The 22,001-nt window shown below is 39.7% G+C and overlaps 2 protein-coding genes across 3 annotated transcripts in view; one reads left to right on the top strand and one right to left on the bottom strand.

Moving 5' to 3' along the window:
* Window positions 1-14,458, top strand: part of Pdss1 (prenyl (decaprenyl) diphosphate synthase, subunit 1) — a 53,673-nt gene extending 39,215 nt beyond the window's left edge. The window contains exons 8-11 of the mRNA XM_013014681.1: window positions 1,269-1,349; window positions 1,434-1,547; window positions 8,953-9,033; window positions 14,012-14,458. Coding sequence (XP_012870135.1) covers window positions 1,269-1,349; window positions 1,434-1,547; window positions 8,953-9,033; window positions 14,012-14,152 — 417 coding nt within the window. The 3' untranslated portion in view covers window positions 14,153-14,458. The remainder of the gene's footprint in view (window positions 1-1,268; window positions 1,350-1,433; window positions 1,548-8,952; window positions 9,034-14,011) is intronic.
* Window positions 14,459-14,519: 61 nt separating this feature from the next.
* Window positions 14,520-22,001, bottom strand: part of Abi1 (abl-interactor 1) — a 76,290-nt gene continuing 68,808 nt past the window's right edge. For both annotated transcript variants that reach the window (XM_013014679.1, XM_013014680.1), the window contains 2 exons: window positions 19,238-19,423; window positions 14,520-16,348 (listed from right to left, as the gene is read on the bottom strand). In XM_013014679.1, the coding sequence (XP_012870133.1) occupies window positions 16,173-16,348; window positions 19,238-19,423 (362 nt within the window). In that variant the 3' untranslated portion in view covers window positions 14,520-16,172. The remainder of the gene's footprint in view (window positions 16,349-19,237; window positions 19,424-22,001) is intronic.

Genomic DNA, 22,001 nt, shown 5'->3' with positions numbered 1-22,001 from the left:
TGGGCAGGATAATGCGTACATTTCTTACCAAGCATTGCAGCCTCCTCCTTTGTTTACCCTTCCCATCCCTTCCCAGCCTCCCCCCTCCCCCCCCAAGTAAGTGCTTTTAATCCTACATTTTATACCTGAGGAAACAAACGGAAATCTTAAGTAACATGCCCAAGTATAGATAGTTGTAAGGGCTATAAATCTTACCATAGCAGTCTGCCCCACCTGATTACTAAGCAAAACACAGTCCCCAAGTGAGAGCCACACAGATAGGGATTGAAGGTCAGGAAACATTTCTTTATCACCCAGTGATCCCATGCAGAAAGCAGACTGTGAAGAGCGCTATGTAGCGTTCTCATTGAGAGTCCACACAGACAGTTACTCTCCGGTAGAGCAGAATGCCTCTCCCAGCCTCACTGTTGTTTTTCATCCGGTCTTGAGTTCTGAAAATGTGCCTGGGCCTGCTTAGCATGCTTAGCAGAGCAGTGGGAAATGTCCTCAAGTGGCAGGTGCCAGCTCGTTTTTTGGAATTAAAAAAAAAAAAGATTTTTTTGAAGCGCTATTTCTTCACCCACTGATGAAGGGGGATAAAAATGGTTTTAAAACATTTAAATTACTTTTTTTGAGAGAAATACAGAAACAGAGGAGCAGGGAATATTCTTCTGCTAGTGAATGAGCATCTATATTCTAAAGCGTGAGGCTTACGGCTATAATAGACATAGCAAGAAACAACTGCATTTAGAAGTAAGTGAACTAACCGATAATTCACATCATTACTGAGAGATGAGGAAGTAATGGTGACATTGCATATATGATTAGGGATCTATCTCTAAAACGAGGGACACATTCGAACATGTGATTAAAGCCAACCGTTAAGTGTGTGTGCTGAATGCTGGAAGCCAGTACTCACAGACGAGGGTCTGCATGTCAGAGGATTTGCTCAGCGTATTACCAGCTGTACAGTCTCCTCTGGCTCAGTTTTGTCAAAGACTGCTTATCCAGTTTGAAAGAAGGGACGCCAGATGACTTAAAATTGAAAAAGAGGGGGTAGGGTAGAAGTGAATGCTTCCCTAGCATGCACAAGGTCCTATGTTCAAATTCCCAGCAAAATAAGGAAGAAACATGGCTGTGTTTGGTCTCCTTTTTTATTTGTGTCTCCTGATTGTATCTACTCTAGGCTTACCACTTCTTAGGAAATGTGTCTGTGACTTCTTCGTCCAGGTTTGGCTGCCTTAATTCTGGCTACCAGAGGTTTAACTCTGAATCCTTGTTTGTTTCAGGTTTCTGTCCTAAGCTGCCCTGATCCAGAGGTGCATGAGATTGCCTATCAGTATGGAAAGAATGTGGGAATAGCTTTTCAGGTCAGTGTGCTTCAGATTTAGGAGAATGGCAGTAGTGATATGGCCACAGTGGTGTTTTCACCTTCCTTGTCTCCCCTTTGCTAGCTCATAGACGATGTACTGGACTTCACCTCCTGTTCTGACAAGATGGGTAAACCAACCGCTGCTGATCTGAAGCTCGGCTTAGCCACTGGTCCGGTCTTGTTTGCTTGTCAGCAGGTAGGACTCGTATACTCCATTGGTGGCAAAAAGCTGGGGGCCTGCAGGGTTTGTGGGCACAGTTGGTAGGAAAGTTGACATAAGCAACAGCTGTGGAGGCTCTTTAGATAAGGGGTCATGGATCTAGATTTGATCCTGGTATCAATGAATGAGATTTTGAGGCTTCTCATTTCACCTTTTTAAGACTAATCTGTAAAACAGAAATTGCAGTTTTCTTCCCAGGGTTGTTTTCTTCTTTCTTCTTTTTGTGCTAGGACCAGCCTAGCTGATTGGCTTGTTCACAGCTGGTCCTCTACTCCTTAAGCCATGCCTCCAGTCGGCCTCCAGTATTGTGAGGAATAACTTTACCATGTAAAGAGCTATGTGCGTTTAAGGTAGCACTGAGGCTTTAGCAAGGTGACTGGTTTCTACATCTTGATTATAGACTGCTCTTCAGGTTGCCTCAGATCCCCGTAAAGGGCACAGGAAGAATCAAGGGCTTCTAAGCCTAAGCAATTTAGAGGAATCCTAAAGTCCTACAAATTTAGGGGGACAGTTGACTCCCCTGGGAGACCTCAGGGCTTCAGCCATTAGCTCAGGATGGCCAATGGAATACTCTAGAAACACATAGGGGACTGCCCTTCATACTGTCCTTGATAAAGGTGGGAGGCTAGGGAGCCTCAAAGACAGAGCAGTGACTTCCCCGGCAGACCTTGCACAGCCTGCTCTGGCCACTGGCCACACTGCCTTTGGCTGTGCCAAATGTTATTTGAAATAAGTGGGGCATCAGTTGAAACTTGGACAGTTTTAAGGTAGATTTTCATCTTAATGACATTTAATTGGTTATTAGAGTAGGAATGTACTCAGTATGCCACAAAATGTAAGACTGCCTTTTTAATCTTAGAATTTTTAGCAAGTAGCCTTTTAGAGATTTTTGCCTATTCTTTCTTAAAATTTACAAAGATAAACCATGTATTGCTGTGCCGTGTATGCCATGTCTGCATGATGGTGCCACACCCGTTACCCAGCACTTGAGACACAGAGGCAGGAGGATTGTGAGTTTGAGGCCAGCTCTGTCTGACAAAACAGCCAGGTACCAGTGGGTGGCTTGCGCTTATGATCCTGGCTCTTCAGGAGGCTGAGATCTGAGGATCAAGGTTCAAAGCCATCCTGGGCAGGCAAATCCAGAGAGCTTTATTTCCAGTTAACCAGGAAGAGTTGGGGGAAAAATTCAAGTGGTAGAGCACCAGTTGTGAGCAAAAGAGACCGAGCAAAAGGCCCTGAATCCAGGCCCTGTGTTCACACAGACACAAACAAATAGTTAACTATATAAATAATTTAAAAACTACTACAAATAGCTACTTCTTTGTAGTAGTTATTACAGTCTGTAGTCTACAAACAAAATAGTGTGCTATGAAAGGGTCCTTTTTCCTACAGAGACAGAAATCACCAGCCTAAAACTCAGGGAGACTATTCATATGTGTGCCAAGTTCAGACAAATTTATAAAACCCTCTTTCATACATTAAGGCATAGTGGGGAATATTTTGTTTTACCATGAACCCATACACATGCACAAAAAAAAGTACTTATGAGCCATGTAACAATAACGGTATGCCTGAGACTAGAAAAAGTTGACTCTGGCTACCATTTGTGGTGTAGTTACAATCCTTAATCTCAGATGCAGGTTAGTACACTGGAGTGAAGAACAGTTTTATAGAGACTGAGTATGCTGAAATCCACCTAACTGAATAAGGATTTATTTAGCTAGGCGTGACATTACCAAGACAACTAAGGAACAAAGATTTCCCTGAAAAAGTTGATAGTCAAATAAGTTTTATTGGTATAGCTCTTAAAATTTTCATGAACCCCAGGAATACTAATAGCCGAGTCCTATGTATAGGCTGGCCTCTTCTGAATTCTTTTGCTGTAAACCTATTTTGAAGGAAATTAAGGTACTGTCCTCTACCTAAGCCAGTTACCAGTTGATTCTGCCACAGTGTAATGGGGCAGAATGAGAGGGGGTGCTGGGAATGGGCCCCTTAAACAGATGTAGTTTATACATCTGTTGGTAATCTATAATAGATGGGAAAATGCTAGTTTGCTTTTTTTGTTTTTTTAAGATGGGGCAAGAAAAAGGAACAAATGAAAGGTTACATTGCCCCAAACCATGATTTTTTGTGTGTGTGCTTGGCTGGGAAATCCCAGTCATGAGGTCCTCGCTCATTCTCACCAGACAGCATTGTCTCATCTGCCCATAAGACACTTGGAGAAGGAAGAATTAAAAGGAACTCTTGCAGGCACTGGTGGCTCATGCCTGTAATGCTAGCTGCTCAGGAGGCTGAGATCTGAGGATCGCAGTTCAGAAAAGCCAGTCCAGTCAGGAAAGGCTGTGAGACTTTTAGCTCCAGTAAACTACCCAGAGAAAGCCAAAACGATGTCTCAAGTGGTAGGGTGCTAGCCTTGAGCATAGGATGCGCACATGCACATGCATGCACACACATGCACATACGCATCCACACACACAGGAACACTTGCACTTGCGGCCTCAGAAAGGGGAACACAAGATGAAATGATCACTTCCCGCCAAGGAGGAAGTGACTAGGTAGGACTCATTTCATGGATAGGCTGGGTTTTTTGTCTTGTGTGGCCCAGGAGCCTGAAGCTCGCCAGAAATGTATAGGTAAATCATTTTCAATAAAACAGCAAGTTTAGACTTATGGATTATTTTCTCAAAACAGTGATTTTTTTAGCAAAACATTCAAGAGATTTATATGATAGGGCTGGGAAGGTGGCTCAGTGGTACAGTGCTTGCCTCGCCTGTATATGAAGCCTTAGGTTCCATTCCGCAGCACCACATAAGCAGCAAAAGCTGGAAGTGGCGCTGTGGCTCAAGTGGTAGAGTCCTAGCCTTGAACTGAAGAGCTGAGGGACTGCACCCAGGACCAGAGTTCAGGCCCATGACCGACAAAAAAAAGAATGACACACAAACTTATTTAAAATAAGATTTATAAGGCTTAAAATTAGTTTTGTAGCTAGGTGCTGGTGTCTCACACTCTAATCCCAGCAACTCAGGAGACTAAGAGTTGAAGCTCAAGATTTGAAAGCAGCCCAGGCAGACAAATTTATGAGATTGTTTTCTCCAACTAACCAGCAAAAAGCCAGAGTGGAAGTGTGGCTCAAGTGATAAAATGCCAACCTTGGACAAAAAGATAAGTAAGAGTATGAGGCCCTGAGTTCAAGCCTTAGTACTGGCATTAAAAATAATTTTGGGTAAAAGTTTGCAAAAATAACCTGAGAATGCAATATCCTTAATATTTAATAAAAATATTTAATAAAATGCATTTTTATTTGTAAAGGAATATTTCTTACATTATTTGTAATCTCACAACTCTTCTATGTAGTCGTTATTGCAATCTTTACAAATGAGAAACATGATAAATGGCCCAGAAAGCAATTGAACATTCTCAAGTTGTCTGAGCCCACCATTGATGGTACCGTGTCCACTCTTCTTTGTGGGGAAAGGACCTGTGTAGTATAGAGTTCCAAGGTGTCTGTAATCCTTTCCATAAGTGTATTGTAATCCTTTCCATAGATGCATGGCTGTGTAATCTTTTCCATAGGTCAGTCTTGGAACTTAACTGTTTGAGAAGAGTCTCAGTAGACTAAGACACCAGCCTTGGGGAATTGTCCTTTTTTTGTTAACTTGGCATGGAGGGTTATCCTGAAACTCGTATTTGCCAAATCAGCACATTGCAGAAGCTCCCTCTCCTTGGAACTCCATTCTCTTAATGGGGGCAGGATAGGGGAGTTTTTTTGGTTGTTTGTTTGTTTGTTTTTGGGGGGGGGGTTGTACTCAAGGCCTTGTGCCTTGAGTTAATCTCCAAATCAAGAATGAGTTTCTTGGTAACTGTTGGTAAGGAAGACTCAAGGAAAGTTTCAGAAACCTGTAGCTCAGTGATACAGTGCTTGCCTAGTATGTGCAAGGACATACTTTGATCCATAGAAGTCCAAAAAAAAAATAAAGGGCACCAGTGGCTCAGACCTGTCTGTAATTGCAGCTGCTCAGTAGTCTGATATCTGAGGATGAGGGTTAGAAGCTCTCCCCCCGCCCCCCGCTCCCCCCCACACACAGGCAAATCCCAGAGACTGTTATCTCCAATTAACCAGCAAAAGGCCAGAAGTGGAGGCATGGCTTAGGTAGACAACTAGCCTTGAGTGAAAAAGCTAAGCAGTAATATTAATGTGAGTCCCTGAATTCAAGCCCAGCACCTTGTACCAATAAAAGGCACAATAAAGCTGGGTGCTGGTGGCTCACACCTGTAATCCTAGCTACTCAGGAGGCTGAGATTTGAAGATCGTGGTTCAAAGTCAGCCTGGGCAGGAAAAACCGTGAGACTCCTATCTCCAATAAACCACAAGAAAACCAGACGTGGCACTATAGCTCAAGTGGTAGAAAGCTTGCCTTGAGCTGAAGAGCTGAGGGACAGCGCCCAAGCCCAGAGTTCAAGCCCCACGACTGGCAAAAAAAAAAAGATACAATAAAATGAATTGTTTCAAGATTTCTGGGGAGATGCAGTAATGAGAATATATGTATTTGTGTATAAATATCTTCTTTAAGAACAAAAAAACCTCATCTTAAATCTTTCAAGAATCAATTGGCTGAATTGCTGTGGCAATCCAGTTTGAGGCCAATTAAGGCAGAAAAGTTTGTTAGACTCCATCTGCACAATAACCAGCTTTGGCTGACAGGACAAAGCACTAGCTTTATAAGGGGAGGCCTTGAGTTCAAAGTAGAGGTGAGGGGGGGAGAGAATATATTGACTGAAATATTCAAAAAGATCTTCAAAAATAAAATGGAAATATTTCATTTCTCAAGATCTTTTTTTAAACTTTCCATTCTTCTGCCTCTCTTATTCGATAGTCACTAGACCTAAATGTCAGGATGTAGCCATATTTCCCGATTACATCACCAGCCTCTGCACCAGCTGCCCAGGCTTCTGTTACTGTGGTGACTAGTTGGTGCCTCAGAGTTATCCAAGTTTTATGTGAGTAAATGCAGTCAAATGTACTGATCACCTTTGTAGTTTTGTATACAAGTGGGTTTCACAGAGTTAGAGTATGATTCCTCCACAAGCTGTCATCCGACTAGCAAACTCTTAAGAGAACAGTTCTTACCTCTCACTAAATCTACAGGCAGGCAATCGTTCTTCCTGTTTGCCATTTCCCGTCTGTCCTCCACATGTGGGAATGCTGTGGGGAGAACTTGATATTTGCATATTAAAACTGCACACGTTTCTCAAAGGAAATATTCCTTCACCCTCAATGCAATTGCTTTATTTCTCTGGGGTTTTTACAGTAAAAAGCATCAGGAAAACCACCCAATCTGCGTACTTTATACTTGGTATTATGGAACGAGCTTACAATAAAGGCCCAAGACAGGGTCACATCAGTTTCAGGATATAATACAGTCCTATAGCCAGTTTGGGAATTTGGTATTTAAAAGCTAAAACTTGGGCTGGGAAGGTGGCTCAGTGGTAGAGCGCTTGCCTTGCATGCATGAGGCCCTGGGTTCAATTCCTCAGCACCACATAAGCAAAAAGAAAAAAGCCGGAAGTGGTGCTGTGGCTCAAGTGGTAGAGTGCTAGCCTTGAGCTGAAGAGCTGAGGGACAATGCCCAGGCCCAGAAGAGTTCAGGCCCCACGACCGGACCAAAAAAAATAAATTAAATAAATAAAAGCTAAAACTAATAGCTACCTTTGGCTAACTAAAAGTTGTTAATGGAAACTTTCTTGCTTATTTTATTCTTAACAGCTCTTCAACTTGCTGGTTTTCACTTAATGTTTAGCCGTATACTGACTCTCTAAATTCTCTAAGCATGCTGCTTATAGGACTTGGTTCTAACACCTAGCTTTGCTTAGAAAAGAACGTTTTTCCTCATGTACCATCATGTGGTGGAGGCTTTTCTATGTGTCTTGTTTTTCTTCCCCTAATATCATAGTGCTATGTGCAGGACAACTGGTTCATCCCTCAGGCTCACTGTGAGAGAAAAACTGGACATGTCAGAAGCACTGAGGTTTCAACGCCAAAAACATCTTACCTCTTTTTCTGGGAGCAATAGACTGCTAGGAATTAGACTTCACATCAAGGGACAGATGAGAAGGCAAAGACACAAGAGACAGGAACTCATTCAGCTGGAGCAGTGCAGCAATACCAGGACTAGGGCAGAGATCTAGAAAATCCTTTTTTGTCCTGGCTTCCTTAACGTTGCAAATGAAATGGTATCAGTTTTTTTTATCTTTAATGACTTGCACATTTTTAAAATTTCCTTTTGCTATTGGCTTAATTCCAGTCTCCTAGTTTATTACGATGTAAGTGTAGCTCTACCTCTCAATTTTGGCTACATATTAAAAATATTGGGGAGCTTGCTGCAGTGGTTCATACCTGTAATCCAGCTGCTAATCAGTCAGTGGAGATTGGGTCAGAAGGATCTCAATTTGAGACCAGCCCAGGCAAAAGGGTAGTGAGAATCCTCATTTTAATCATTAAGCAGAATGGTGATCCACACCTGAGGTCCCAACTGCATGGAAGGTTAGAGGTAGACATGAACTCTGAGCCCAACCCTTGTCAAAAAGGTGAGACTTGAGAAATCAAAAATGGGCTCAGGGTGTGGCTTATGCAGGTGTGGCTCATGTGGTAGAATACTTATTTAGGAAGCACAAGGCCCTGAGTTCAAATCCTAGTACCCCCCAAAAATAAAAAGGCCAAATAGAAACAAACAAAAAAGCCCTGGGAGCTTTTGAAATGATGCCCAAGCTAAATTGTAAGCCAGTAAGATCAAAATCTTTGGTCACAGGATCTAGGCAACTGTATTTGAACTCTCCAGTGATTCCAGGTGCAGTCAACATCAAGCACCACTTCTCAGATTTCTATAGGCTGCTTAAGTTAGAGATCTGCACGCAATATCATACTTAAACAAATGTCAGTAGCTTTCAGTGATACTTAGTTTAGTATGTGAAGGTAGTATACCTAATTCCTATCCTTATCCAATACCAGTGGTCCACATCATTTGTTAGAAATGCATGCACAGGCCTAACCAATGATTCTGATAGCATCTGGTTTCACAACCATCAGTGAAATCAATGATGTTTTAGAGATGTGCTCTGTTCTTCATTTTGTCTCAGTATTGGGCTAAAGGTAGAACATAAGAACAAGGACCACCACAATCCCCGGACACCAACAATGAGTCTTTTAGCTCGGCTTATTTAAGTTAAGGAACTTACAAGTTTTGTACTAAATGCTATGGTTTGATATTCCCTGTACCACCTAGACATTTAATCCTTTGTTTCCTATAATCTCCTATTACAACAAGCCAGTGTTGGAACACTTGATTCCTCCAAGAGAAATAAGTACTTTCTTTTTGGTTAGTTCCCAGAAATGAACGCAATGATAATGAGACGGTTCAGTTTTCCAGGAGATGTGGACAGAGCTCGACAATATGTCTTACAGGTAAGATTATTTTTAAAAGAAAAAGGGTACAATATGGCATAGTCTTTAAGCTAATAAATAACATTCACCAAAAGTGAATTTTAGATACAATACTAAGTTTTCTCAATTATTTGACAGATACTCAAACATGAATAGTGGCACACTCTTGTCACTTCAGCCACGCAGGGAGTGCAGGTAGACTGATACAGTTCAAGGCTGGCTCCAGGCAAAATTCCCAGTCCCTATCTGAAAATAAAACCCAAAAGGCCTGGGGGTGTGGTTTTGAATGGGAGATCGATCACCTGCCTAACAAGTGGAAGGCCTAAATTCAAACTGCACTAAACACATACTAAAAAAAAAAAAAAAAAAAAACTAAACTAAGCTCATTTTCCTTTTACAGTATGTCTAGATTTTCATTTAATTGGCCATGATAATGACACTAATTGTCGTAGTTAAGACCTGTGTGCGTAAGTAGAAAACCATGATGTCCTGTCACCCAGACAGGCCTGCAGCCTAGTTCAAGTACTCATTCTATATATATAGCTAGACTATTGAAACAGTCTACTCATAAAGCACATTCCTCGTTTGTCATACGTTATCATTAAAAAATTTAAACCAAGCGGGGCATCAGTGGCTCACACCTATTATCCGAGTCAGGAGGCTAAGATCTGATGATCGTAGTTGAAAGCCAGCACACCAGGAAAGTGCATGAGACTCTTGGCTCCAATTAATCAGCAAAAAAGCCATAAATGGAGCTGTGGTTCAACTGGTAGTGCCAGTGTGAAAAAGCTAAAGGACAGCACCCAGGTTCTGCATTCAAGCCCTACAACTGGCACCAAGAGATAGATGATACAGATAGGCAGGTGGGTAGGTAGAGGATTTGAAGTACAGAATTTTTCTATCCAAGGGAGAGCCATGGAACCCAGTTCAAGGGTTAAGAAGCTATGTCTAATGTATTGCTGGATATCTTCGGAACTTTTCTATAAGATGCTAAGTCTTTTGCATGTTTTCGCTATCAGTTTTGGGGTTTTTTTTGAGGAAAAAAAAAAAGCTGTTTCCAAATTCAGTCATCGGAAAGCCACATATCTGGTGAATGGGATGGACTAAGCAAACAATTATTAGCAAGTCTGATATGAGATCTGTACTCAGTGTACACTTGAAAAAATTCCAAGTAATTGCCTTTCAAAGATTGTGCCTTAAATTGAGTATTCTGTCATGCATCATAATTTGCTAATAGTTACCTACCCACCCCATTTGGGGGTTGATTTGGCAATATAAAAACATTCAGATGGTACTATATGGGGCTGGGAATGTGGCTTAGTGGTAGAGTGCTTGCCTAGCGCACATGAAGCCCTGAGTTCAATTCCTAAGTACCACGTAAACAGGAAAAGCTGGAAGTGGTGCTGTGGCGCAAGTGGTAGACTGCTAGCCTTGAGCAAAAGCAGCTCAGGGACAGTGCCCAGGCCCTGAGTTCAAGCCCCAGGACTGGCAAATAAAATTAATTTTTTAAAAAGGTAGTACTGTATTCGTTTAAAAAGTCAGCATTCCTGGGCTGGGAAGGTGGCTCAGTGGTAGAGCGCTGGCCTTGCATGCATGAGGCCCTGGGTTCCATTCCTCAGCACCACATAAGCAGAAAAGGCTAGAAGTGGCGCTGTGGCTCAGGAGCTGAAGAGCTAAGGGACAGTGCCCAGGCCCATAGTTCAGGCCCAAGACCGACAAAAAAAAGCAACCATTCCTCAGGGTCTGGGTATAGAAATAATAGTATAATCATCCATCAGTCTCCTTTGAATGGTTGATTCCTGGGGCCCATCTTGGATACCCAATCCTTGTGTACAAAATTCCTCATATAAGCTTTTTAGGGTGATATCTCTGCCAGTAATCTCAACTACTTGGGAGGCTGAGATTAAGAGCTTTGAAATTCAAGACAAGTCTAGGAAAAAGTCCTCAAGAACCTACCTCAACCAATAAACTGATGGGCATGGCAGCGCATGCTTGTCATCCCAGCTACATGTGAAGCATAAACAGGACTGCAATCCAGGCCAGCCTGAGTAAAAAGCAAGACATTCTTCACACCTGTAATCTCAGCTAGAGGATCAATATTTGAAGCCAGACTGGTCAGAAGAATCCTACAGACTATTATCTCCAGTTAACTAGCAAAAAGCTAGAAGTAGAGGTATGGCTCATTTGACAAATGCCATCCTTGAGTAAAAAAAGCTAAGGAAGAGCACAGGAGTTTGAGCTCCAATACTGGCACAAGCATGTGCATGCATACACATGCATACGCATGCACGCGCACACACACACACACACACGAAACACTATCTGAAAATTTTTTTAAGGGGGAGCGGCTAGAACTGTGACTCAGTTGGTAGATGGCCAAGATCTGAGCATCATGCTTCAAAGCCTGTCCTGGCAGGAAAGTCTGAGACTCTCATCTCCAATAAACTACTCAGAAACGGCTGGAACAGGCACTGTTCTCCAGTGACCTTGAGCAGAAGCAGCTCAAGGACAGCACCTAAGGCTGTGGGGGAGAGAGAGGAAATCCTGCATAGTTGATAGTCTATAGCATAAAAAATATCTGAATATGCTCAGCGATTTTTTAAAAATATTTTCGATTTGTGTGTCTAACTCATGGATTCTGAGTACTAGTCAGTGGAACCAAACTAAAGCGTGAAAATATAAAAAGGATTCAAGAAGATACTGAATTCACAAAATAAGACATGACTTCTTCCCACAGTGCTGGATTTTTAAACGCTAACTAAGTGCTTTACCTACCGTTGAGGTATATTCCCAGAGTAAGAGCAGGCTCTACAACATTTGAATTAACTTGGGACTGGGAAGGTGGCTCAGTGGTAGAGTGCTTGCCTCGCTTGCATGAGGCCCTGGGTTTGATTCCTCAGCACCACATAAGCAGAAAAAGCCCAAAGTGGTGTGCTGTGGCTCAAGTGGTAGAGCACTCGCCTTGAGCTGAAGAGCTGAGGGACAGAGTTCAGGCCCCATGACCGAGGCCCCCCAAAAAAAAAATTAACCCAAAAAAGTGGAAGGTGATAGAAATTTTACAGAGATTGACATAACCATGTAAAGGAAGAGAATCACTACAAAAGGAAACTTACCAAAACTGGCTACATAGCAGAAGGTAGAACAATGTCCTCTAAATGTGTGGTAACACCAAGAAAAGGCAGATTATTGTATTAAACAACATAGCAAAATTTGAGCATATACCAGGCACTGGTGGTTCACGCTATTCAGCTGGTGGCTAGCTATTTAAGAGGCTGATACCTGAGAACTGCGATTCAAAGCCAGCCTGGGCAGAAAAGTGCCCGTGAGACTCATCTCCAATTAACAAAACTGAGAGTGGAACTGTGGCTCAAAGTGGTAGCACACTAGCCTTGAGCAAAAAGAGCTCAGGGGCATCGCCCAGGCCCTGAGTTCAAGCCCCACAACCAACAACAAAAAAAAAAAAAAAGGAAAAAAATAGCATCTTATATTGTTAACTAGCCAGCTGTAAATACAAAATCAGAGACCATTCCACCATGATATTAAAAATATTCTGCTCTAAATGGCAAGGGGATAATGAACCATGGAGAAGTAAGTAAAATTGTAGTATCTCACCTACCCCAAAAGTACTTTATCAAGGAAATAAGGAAGACTGCTGGGTAGCCATGGCTCATGCCTGTAATCCTAGCTACTAGGGAAGCTGAAATCTGAAGATCATGGTCCAAAGCCAGCCTGGGCAGGAAAGTCTGAGATTCTTATCTCCAGTTAACCAGCAGAAAAGCCAGAAGTGGAGCTGGGACTCAAAATGGTAGTGCTAGCCTTTTTTGAACAGAAAAGCTCAGGGATAGTGCCCAAGCCCTGAGTTCATGCCCAAGCCCTGAGTTCAAGTCCTGTAACCCACCACACACACACACCCTCCGCCAAAAAAACCCCAACATTTTATTATTTTTAGAAAGAACCAACCTTAGAAACATTATTCAGAACTGTTTTTAGAAACATTATTACAGAAGAAAAAGTAATTCTTCTACTAGTATCAGAAGCTAATTCTCCATGATGACAAACAATAACTAAAAATAATAACTAAAAGCAGTAATATAGTGACCAAATTAGGACACAGAGTGAGGGTGGGCTAAAGCCTCATATTTATTTTTTTTCTTTACTATTTCCTTCTCATGCTTGATAGTACTCTGCCACTTACATTCTCAGTTCCCTCAATTTGCACATAGAAAAACAAAACTGATTATTGGAAAATAAAGCTGGAGCTTTGGGGAAAATAACAGATTTTTATTATAAACTCATCTTGGAGTTATTAAATGTCCTTTTACTTCTATTTTCACTTAAAACTTTGTATAAAGGTATTTTATATAGGTACTTTATATAGTATTTTTTAATAGATAGCACTTTATCAATTAAAAACAAGAGAAAACAGCTAGTTCATTTTTTTTGGGGGGGGGGGGTTGGCTGTAGGGCTTGAACTCTGGGCCTGGGCACCATCCCTCAGCTCTTCAGCTCAAAGGAGTGCTCTACCACCTGAGCAACAGCACTACTTCCAGTTTTCTGGCAGTTAAGTGGAGATAAGAGTCTTATGGACTCTCCTGCCAGGGTCGGCTTTGAACTGCGATCCTCAGATCTCAGCCTCTTGAGCAGCTAGGATTGCAGGCATGAGCCACCAGCACCAGGCAGGCTTTTTTTTTTTTTCTTAAAGCAAACACTGGCTATACAAAGGGGAACATAAATTATGGTATTTCTAGGCTAAGTGCTATTAATGAGTCAGCTGCTTTATGTGCTAATGCCAACAGAATAATAATTTGCTTCAGGCTGAGAAAAGGGACTTCCAGAAGTAGGCACAGGGAGCTAAAATCTCAAGTTGGGAAGTGAACATCAAGAACGTAGTTTTGCTGTATTGTACAATTCACCTTCAGCTCATCTGACCTCAAAGTGTATTTTAATCTGAATGGCAGATTTCTAAACAGTCGCTTCTATTTTGTTCTGTGTCCCATAGAGTGACGGTGTGCGACAAACAACCTACCTCGCTCAGCAGTACTGCCATGAAGCAGTAAGAGAAATCAGTAAACTTCGAGCATCCCCAGAAAGAGACGCCCTCATTCAGCTTTCAGAAATTGTACTCACAAGAGATAAATGACAATTGTTTCTGTTCTTTCTGGCAGCTATTTACCAGACTGTGCCTAAAGAATTTTGTGGAATACATTGCTTCATGTGCACATAACCAAAAATCATTTCCAAAAATAATTTCAACTTATTGATGGGCAATTTTTTTTTATTGGCAGTTTTTCAGAAAACTTTTTAAATGTAATTAAATCACCTGAATCTGTCATTGTAGTTCTACACATCCTAATCGAGGTATCTTGATGGTTATATGTGGTATTGTTTACACTGTTAATATCCACATGTAAAGCCATTACACAAATAAATAATGTTAAAATTCAAATGAGTGTCTTATTTTACCACAGGAGGTAAAGTAAAACAAAAAAAAAACTGAAGTCTGCAAGTAAGTCCTCATTAGTTATATTTTAACAGTATCCAAAATTTCATATAGGAGAATGGTTTATTATAAAAATCTGTACATAAGATTTAGACAACAGGTTATATACAAATTAAAAGAACATTCCACTTGAAAAAAGGAAAGTAAAAGGTAGCTAGCTGATCACTATGATACTTTAAAATTAACAAAGGAAAAATTCATATGAAAGTCACATTGATTTGGTAGCAATAATGGTCTTTAATTTTCAGAGATAAATGTTTTGCACTAGTCTCGCCATTCGCTATGCTGTCATAAGTCTGTAATATCAGTACATAACTGTAACTTGAAATCCAAATGAATCCTCAATACACAGAAACCCACATTTGAGTGCTCTATTTTAATATCCTAAGCAATATAGAATTATACACAGAAGAGAAAACATCCCTCTAATCCTCCCTTAAATTAAGAGGAGACACACAAAGTGCATGTGTTGCATTTCAGTTATGTCAAAAGATAATACAAATCTGTTGGTTAATTATATCTCTGTTCACTGATTAACATCTATCTTTCCCAATTATTTTATTCAAAATCTTATTGTTGCTAGTGCCAATGGGTTACATAGTGCCTATTCACAAATTGCATCCCACTTTTATAATATGTAAAAGATCATTTTCTTTCATTGAACCAGTGTATGATAGTCCACTGTAAAACTGAAGGACTGACATGGCAATCCTTAGGACTTTACCTATAGGGTGATGTGCGCACTCTGGCACATTTTCTTAGCTTCAAAAATTACTTTTTAAAAAGAAATTCAGTAGATTGACTTGTAAATCAGATTTTAAATCTGCAAAAATCTGTCCCAGTGTTGAGACAGATTAAGATAAGGCTAAAATTTCTTTTCCATGTTATCACATTGAGAAAATAGAACTATAATTCTTCAATACATCAAGGATTTTGTGTGTGTGTGTTTGTGCGCGCGTGTGCGTGCATGTGTTTTAAAGCAAACCAGTAAGGGAAGACAAAAACCTTTGGTTCACTTACGTATTTATAAATGGAAAAAATTTAGAATTCAAGTTTCACTCATTAAAAAAATTAAGATACAAATTACAACATGGCAGATACTTGTTCTGTTTCCCACAGAGACCTCAGAGGCTCATGTAAGTATGAGTACTTGAGGCATTACACAAATTGAAGCATCTTGGAATTTTTAGTATATTTCAATACATAAATTTTTACGCATGCTTTAAGCAAACAGTATTTTAAAAAGAGAATCTAAACAAAAGGTATGACCAGCACCAGCATTTAAGTTTTTCTGATTTTAGTATTAGTCTCACATAGCATTAGTAACCATGCTGCATTGGAACATGTAATGGTACAATATGAATCATGATTGTTAAATATTATACCCCATATCCCCAGAATATTTAGGCTGGTCATAGTTATCAATGTGTAAATAACTATATAAGCATAATCAGTTACAGACAGGTTTTGTATAAATTGCTATTTAGCAATAAACAAACTGCCTCAAAGATTTATGCTTACAGGTACACATTCAAATATACCAATAAAATAGCATATCCTGAAAATATGGGCACATTTTAAAACATTAAGACAATTCTGTTAACCATATAGTCCCACAGTATGACTGAGTAATAAGAACCTACTTTAAAAGCAAAGAGAATTAATCAGTATAGTGCATGATTGATTCAACATAGTTCCCAGGGAAGAGACCAGTCACTCGATTGCAGACTCCTTCATACCAGCCATCATCATTCTTCTTTATAACATAAATGATTGCACCCTCCATAAATGACAGCTCATCATCCTTGTCTTTTGTGTAATCATATATTGCAACAACTATGGAGAGAACAATGGAAATTTCACATGAATATACTATATCCAACATTTACTTGAATTTTAAATTTTAATGACAGACAAGAGAACCATCTTTTTAATGAAGTCTTAATTCTTACATCACCATATGATCAGTGGCAGATCAAATGGACAAAATTTGATTAAAGTCAACAGATTTTACCAATCTTTTAAAAATGATTTTGGATTTAGAATGTTAAGTTTTTTGGTTTGTTTTTTTTTGGGGGGGGGCGAGGGGTCTGGTCGTGGGGCCTGAACTCTGGGCCTGGGCACTGTCCCTCAGCTCTTCAGTTCAAGGCTAGCACTCTACCACTTGAGCCACAGCGCCACTTCCGGCTTTTTTCTTTTTGCTTATGTGGTGCTGAGGAATCGAACCCAGGGCTTCATGCATGCAAGGCAAGTGCTCTACCACTGAGCCAGGTTCCCAGCCCTAGAATGTAAGTATTTCTACTCATTTATCCAATAGTATTGTCTATAGAATCAATGATTTTCAAAATTAATTACTGGGCAAAGGATCTTAGTTGCCTAAGTAGCTAAGATTAGAGGCACTAGCCACTCACTACTAACCAAGCTATAATAAAAATGTATCTCATGTTCTTGGTTCCACTAACTAGTAAAAATACCAAACCAAATTAGGTGTCTGTTTTCCCAGCTTCCTCCTTGTACATTTACTTCTTCCTCAAAAGACTCATATAATTTCTCTTACTCTTCATATTCAACCATTAACAATTTGTTATCCTCTCCAGGATCTAATCCAGATAAAAGGTCAAACTCTTCCTTTTGTATGTACTATAAATCATTTCAGATTACACTAAAATTGAGTTAACGTGACCTAAAAACTGCTTTTGGAATAGTCATGTCTTACACTGTTGATTCACAAATTCAAATGAAATTCAATTAGCAGGTTTGCTTTATCTTTAAATATAACCCTACTAAATGATAATTTTCACTTACAACTAGCAATCAAAATAATTGCCCATGGACAAATCTAAACCATTTTTTAATAAATAAAATAAAACCTATTCATTCATGTATTATCTATGCTTGCTTTTGCACTACAAAAGAAGGATATGTGCTGGGTACTGGTGGCTCATTCCTATAATGCTAGCTACTTAGAAGATGAGGTCAGAAGATCGCAGTTTGAAGCCAGCCCAGGAAGAAAAATCCCCGTGAGACTCTTATCTCCAATAAACACTCAAAAACTAGCAGTGGTACTGTGGCTCAAGTGGTAGAGTGCTATCCTTGAGCACAAAGGGGCTCAGGGACAGTGCTCAGACCAGTAAGCATAGCCAATAATGCTTAAAATACATAGAGTGCTAGCCTTGAGCAAAGAGGCTGAGACAGCGCTTAGACCAGTAAGTATAACCAGTAAAGCTTAAAATACTCTCTGGCCTTGGCCTTTATAATACATAAAGTATGCTGACCCCTGATTTAGTACTTATTTCAACTTATGAAGATATTTTTGTATCCTGCTCAAGTAATTAACTAGTACCATTCCAAATCTGTCAATTTATGCAATAGTCCATTTTTCATTAGAAAGCTGCATTTGCTTTTACCAAGTAAAAAAATAGGGCAAAAACAGAATTCAATACCAATCAAATCTATTATCCTCACAGCAACAATATATTCCTATCTGAAGGGACATGGGAACCTAAAACAATATTCAAGTTGTCCTAAGTAAAAATTGCTATTTAAAATTAACTTTGGGAAAAGACTGCTGCTGGTCTCAGAGTAAGCCATTAACCTAATAAAGCAAAAAGAAGGAAACCTATTTCAAAGGCAATGAAAACTGTCGATTTAAATTACAAGTATTTTCAAGATCTGCACAGAAATATAGATAGCATAAATGGTATAAAACTAGAGAAAAATTCTCTAGAAACCTGAATAGTGTCTTATAATTTTATCAGGTTCTTATAATTGTCAGGTGTTTATAAGGTAAACTTGGGATTTTAGAATTAATTTCACGCATGAATCGCTTAAAATCATCTAACTGCTGGACATCAGTGGCTCAAGCCTGTAATCAGTCACTTAGGAGGCTGAGAACCTAAGGATCATAGCCAGCCCAGGCAGAGAAGTTTGAGAGACTCCACTCCAGTTAGCCAGCAACAGTAAAGCTGGAAGCTTGCCTCAAATCATAGAGCACCAACTATGAGCAAAGAAAGCCAAACAGTTGCTGTGTTCAAGCCTGAGGAGGTATTGACTTTTTTAACTGAAAAATCTTAAAAAGCATTTTTCTCATGATAGTACCAGTGTATTTGAAAATACTTTAATATAACTGAATTGGAAAAAACTTTTTAAACATATACTGTACACATATGACTTCTATAAGTCATTTAACCACTTTTTGTCTTAGTTGTTTCATCTATATAAGCAAGGAGACAAATTAATCTGAAGCTGCAATCATAAGCAGTTTGAAAAGCACACCTATCACAATTTTTATTTCAATTATAAAGAACACTCCCCCTTTTTACCCCTCCCCCCCTTTTTTTGGTTGGTCATGGGTCTTGAACTCTGGGCCTGGGCACTGTCCCTCAAGCTCTTCAGCCCCAGACGAGTGCTCTACCAATTGAACCACAGTGTCACTTCCAGTTTTCAGAGTGGTTTATTGGGAGATAAGAGTCTTGGAGTCCCCCCCACACTGGCTTCGAACCACGATCCTCAGATCTCAGCCTCCTGAGTAGCTAGGATTATAGGTGTGAGCCACTGGAGCCCAGCTACCCCTCCCCTTTTATAGTGAGGATGAATACACATTTTAAGTAAGTCACCTTGGTTGGTAAGGCAGCTTACATTGAGAAATACTGGAAAAGGTGTTTTTAGAGTTATTAAGCTTTATAATTCATCATCCTTCACATCAATTCCATAATGGTACCTTACCTTTCTCAATATAGTTCTTGGGGGCCCATGCAGGATCTCCATCAGCATATGGGTCATTATACTGAACTACTGCAGCTTCCTCATCTTCATAGTCCACTGGAGGAGGTGGTGGTGGTGGTGGAGAATCATCAAACATGGGAATGTCATCTGGTGGAGGTGGCGGTGGAGGAGTTGGGCTATCAGCAACTAAAAATTTCAGATAATGTGAATCAGAAATTGGTCTGTCAATGTATAAACTATAAGAAGTTAAGAAAGTTCTAACCATATACAGCATGCACTAAAATTAAACATGCAATGATTAGAAAAGCTTGGTGTGTTAAAATGTATGCTATTCCTAAGAATAATTCTATAATAATAAAATACCAAGAAGCACTACAAAAATAGTTAATGCAAGAGGTTAGGATACAATGTCTCTTTTCATAGGATTTTACAAGTAAGAAGTTTCCTTATTCCAAGGTTTAAGTCAAAACAAATGTAACAGGCTGGGGCATGGCTCAAGTGGTAGAGCACCGGCCATTTTAGCTCCAAAAAAATAAACCTTACTCATACTTATCATTTGGACAGCAGTAGTTAAAATATTACAAGATTACTCTGGTGTGTTGACAACCTTTTTTGTGTCTCTGATATTTTTACTTTTGCTGGAACTAGGGTTTGAACTTAGGACCTCGCACTGGCTTATCTCTGGCTTGGCCTTCTGGCTTGTCTGGCACTCTACCACTTGGGCTGACCCTTCAGTCTAGTTTTTTACTGGTTATTGTGGAGATGGAATCTCTCCAACTTCTCTGCTGGCTTAAAACTTCAATACTTAGGATCTCAGCCTCTTGAGTAGCTAGGATTACAAGTGTGAGCCACTCACATCTGGCTTGATTTTGGCTGTTTGATAGTGTTTGCACCTGAGACATTTAGGTTTCAAACATATATATTTGGGGGGGGGGGGGTCGGGAGTGTCAGTCGTGGGGCCTGAACTCTGGGCCTGGGCGCTGTCCCTCAGCTCTTCAGCTCAAGGCTAGCACTCTACCACTTGAGCCTCAGCGCCACTTCCAGTTTTCTGAATGGTTTACCAGAGATAAGTCTCACGGACTTTCCTGCCCGGACTGGCTTTGATCTCAACCTCCTGAGTAGCTAGGATTACAGGCGTGAACCACCAGGTTCAAATAGATATATTCTTATTTGTTTATTATTTTTACTTCAGTGGAGAGAAAAGATGATAGCATCTTTATGTAAGTTCTCCCTTCTATTTACATTTTTGAAAGGAAAAAAATAATTCTCAACTACAAAAAAATCTTTTGAAAACTCTATCAAAATTTGAAGAAAGAATTGAAGCTAAGTTTGGAGTTTTCTTTTGGCATTATTATTAATAAAAGCAGGAGATGACAGAAAGACTAGAACTAAAGATCCAATTTTCTTTTCTTTTTTTTTTTTTTTGTCGGTCGTGGGGCTTGAACTCTGGGCCTGGCGCTGTCCCTCAGCTCTTCAGCTCAAGGCGAGCGCTCTACCACTTGAGCTACAGCGCCACTTCCGGTTTTCTGGTGGTTTATTGGAGATAGGAGTCTCACGGTCTCTCCTGCCCGGGCTGGCTTTGAACCGCGATCCTCAGATCTCAGCCTCCTGAGTAGCTAGGACTACAGGCGTGAGCCACCAGCGCCCGGCAAGATCCAATTTTCTAATACAACCATGATTAAGATTTAAACAAAGTGTTGAGGGAAAATGTAATAATAATAATAAAAAAAAACAAAACGAAACTTATACCAAATAAAACAATAAAAATGACTTGTACCTTGGGTTCTACAAAGCTGTGGTATGTTTGTCTATGTGTTTTTAGGTAATCAAAGGTGTTAATAAGGAAATAGGAAAATTTCAAGCTAGGACTATATTCACTGAACTAACTAGGATACCAAGTGACAAGTGCTCCAAACACTATGGAATTCAAATCTGGAACACAGTTAATGCTTAAATTTCTAGTCCACAAATTCCTTTACAAGTCCAAAAGTCAAATTAACATGTTTTCATCTGAAATGATAAAAAATTTTAAGTTTACTCGCTCCAGAGCTGGAATAATATGCTGAAAATATAACCAATAGCAAACATTTGCACAACTACCTGAAATTTGTGATTCTATTTTTATCCTCTTGAGGATGAAAAAAGCTATTAAAAAGCAATTTCTGTGTGGTGACACTCACTCTAATACCTATTAAACAAGTGTACAGTTTATTTTTCCACTCCATGTACCCATCTATAACATATTTGCTCATACCTCTTCTATAATATAGAAGAAAGAAAGATGGGAATTCACCATTACAACATTAAATAGTTACAAGGTCATATTCTTAATTTGGCATAATATACAAACTGTATGTCTGCTTAAATCCCTAAAGTAACACTGTTCTTGGCTTATACAATTTTAATGTTTTTGTTCAATTGTCTTTATGTCTATCTGTGATAAATCTACATTGTCTTGTCTTGAAATTATAATTCTCTGTACAAGAGCTCATTTAACACTATGCCTACTTAGTTCAAAAAGCCTTGTGATATTAAGACACATATTGTTAGGTTAAAAGATACATGTACTCACTGTCACTCACTTTCAGTACAAAGAAACTTGGGTATTTAGAAAAGAACAAAAGATTTCTGCTTTATAAAACATTTGAAGTGCTGGTACACAATTTATTCCAATTGCCTTAATTTGCAAGAAAAAGATAACAAATAAGCTTAGCAAATCAACTGGCATAGGAGAATGATTTAAGTTAACACCTTCAGGGAGAAA

This window comes from Dipodomys ordii, unplaced genomic scaffold (genome assembly GCF_000151885.1).
Source record: "Dipodomys ordii isolate 6190 unplaced genomic scaffold, Dord_2.0 Scaffold24, whole genome shotgun sequence".
Taxonomy (NCBI): Eukaryota; Metazoa; Chordata; class Mammalia; order Rodentia; family Heteromyidae; genus Dipodomys; species Dipodomys ordii.
This window is presented reverse-complemented; position numbering and strand designations above follow the sequence as displayed.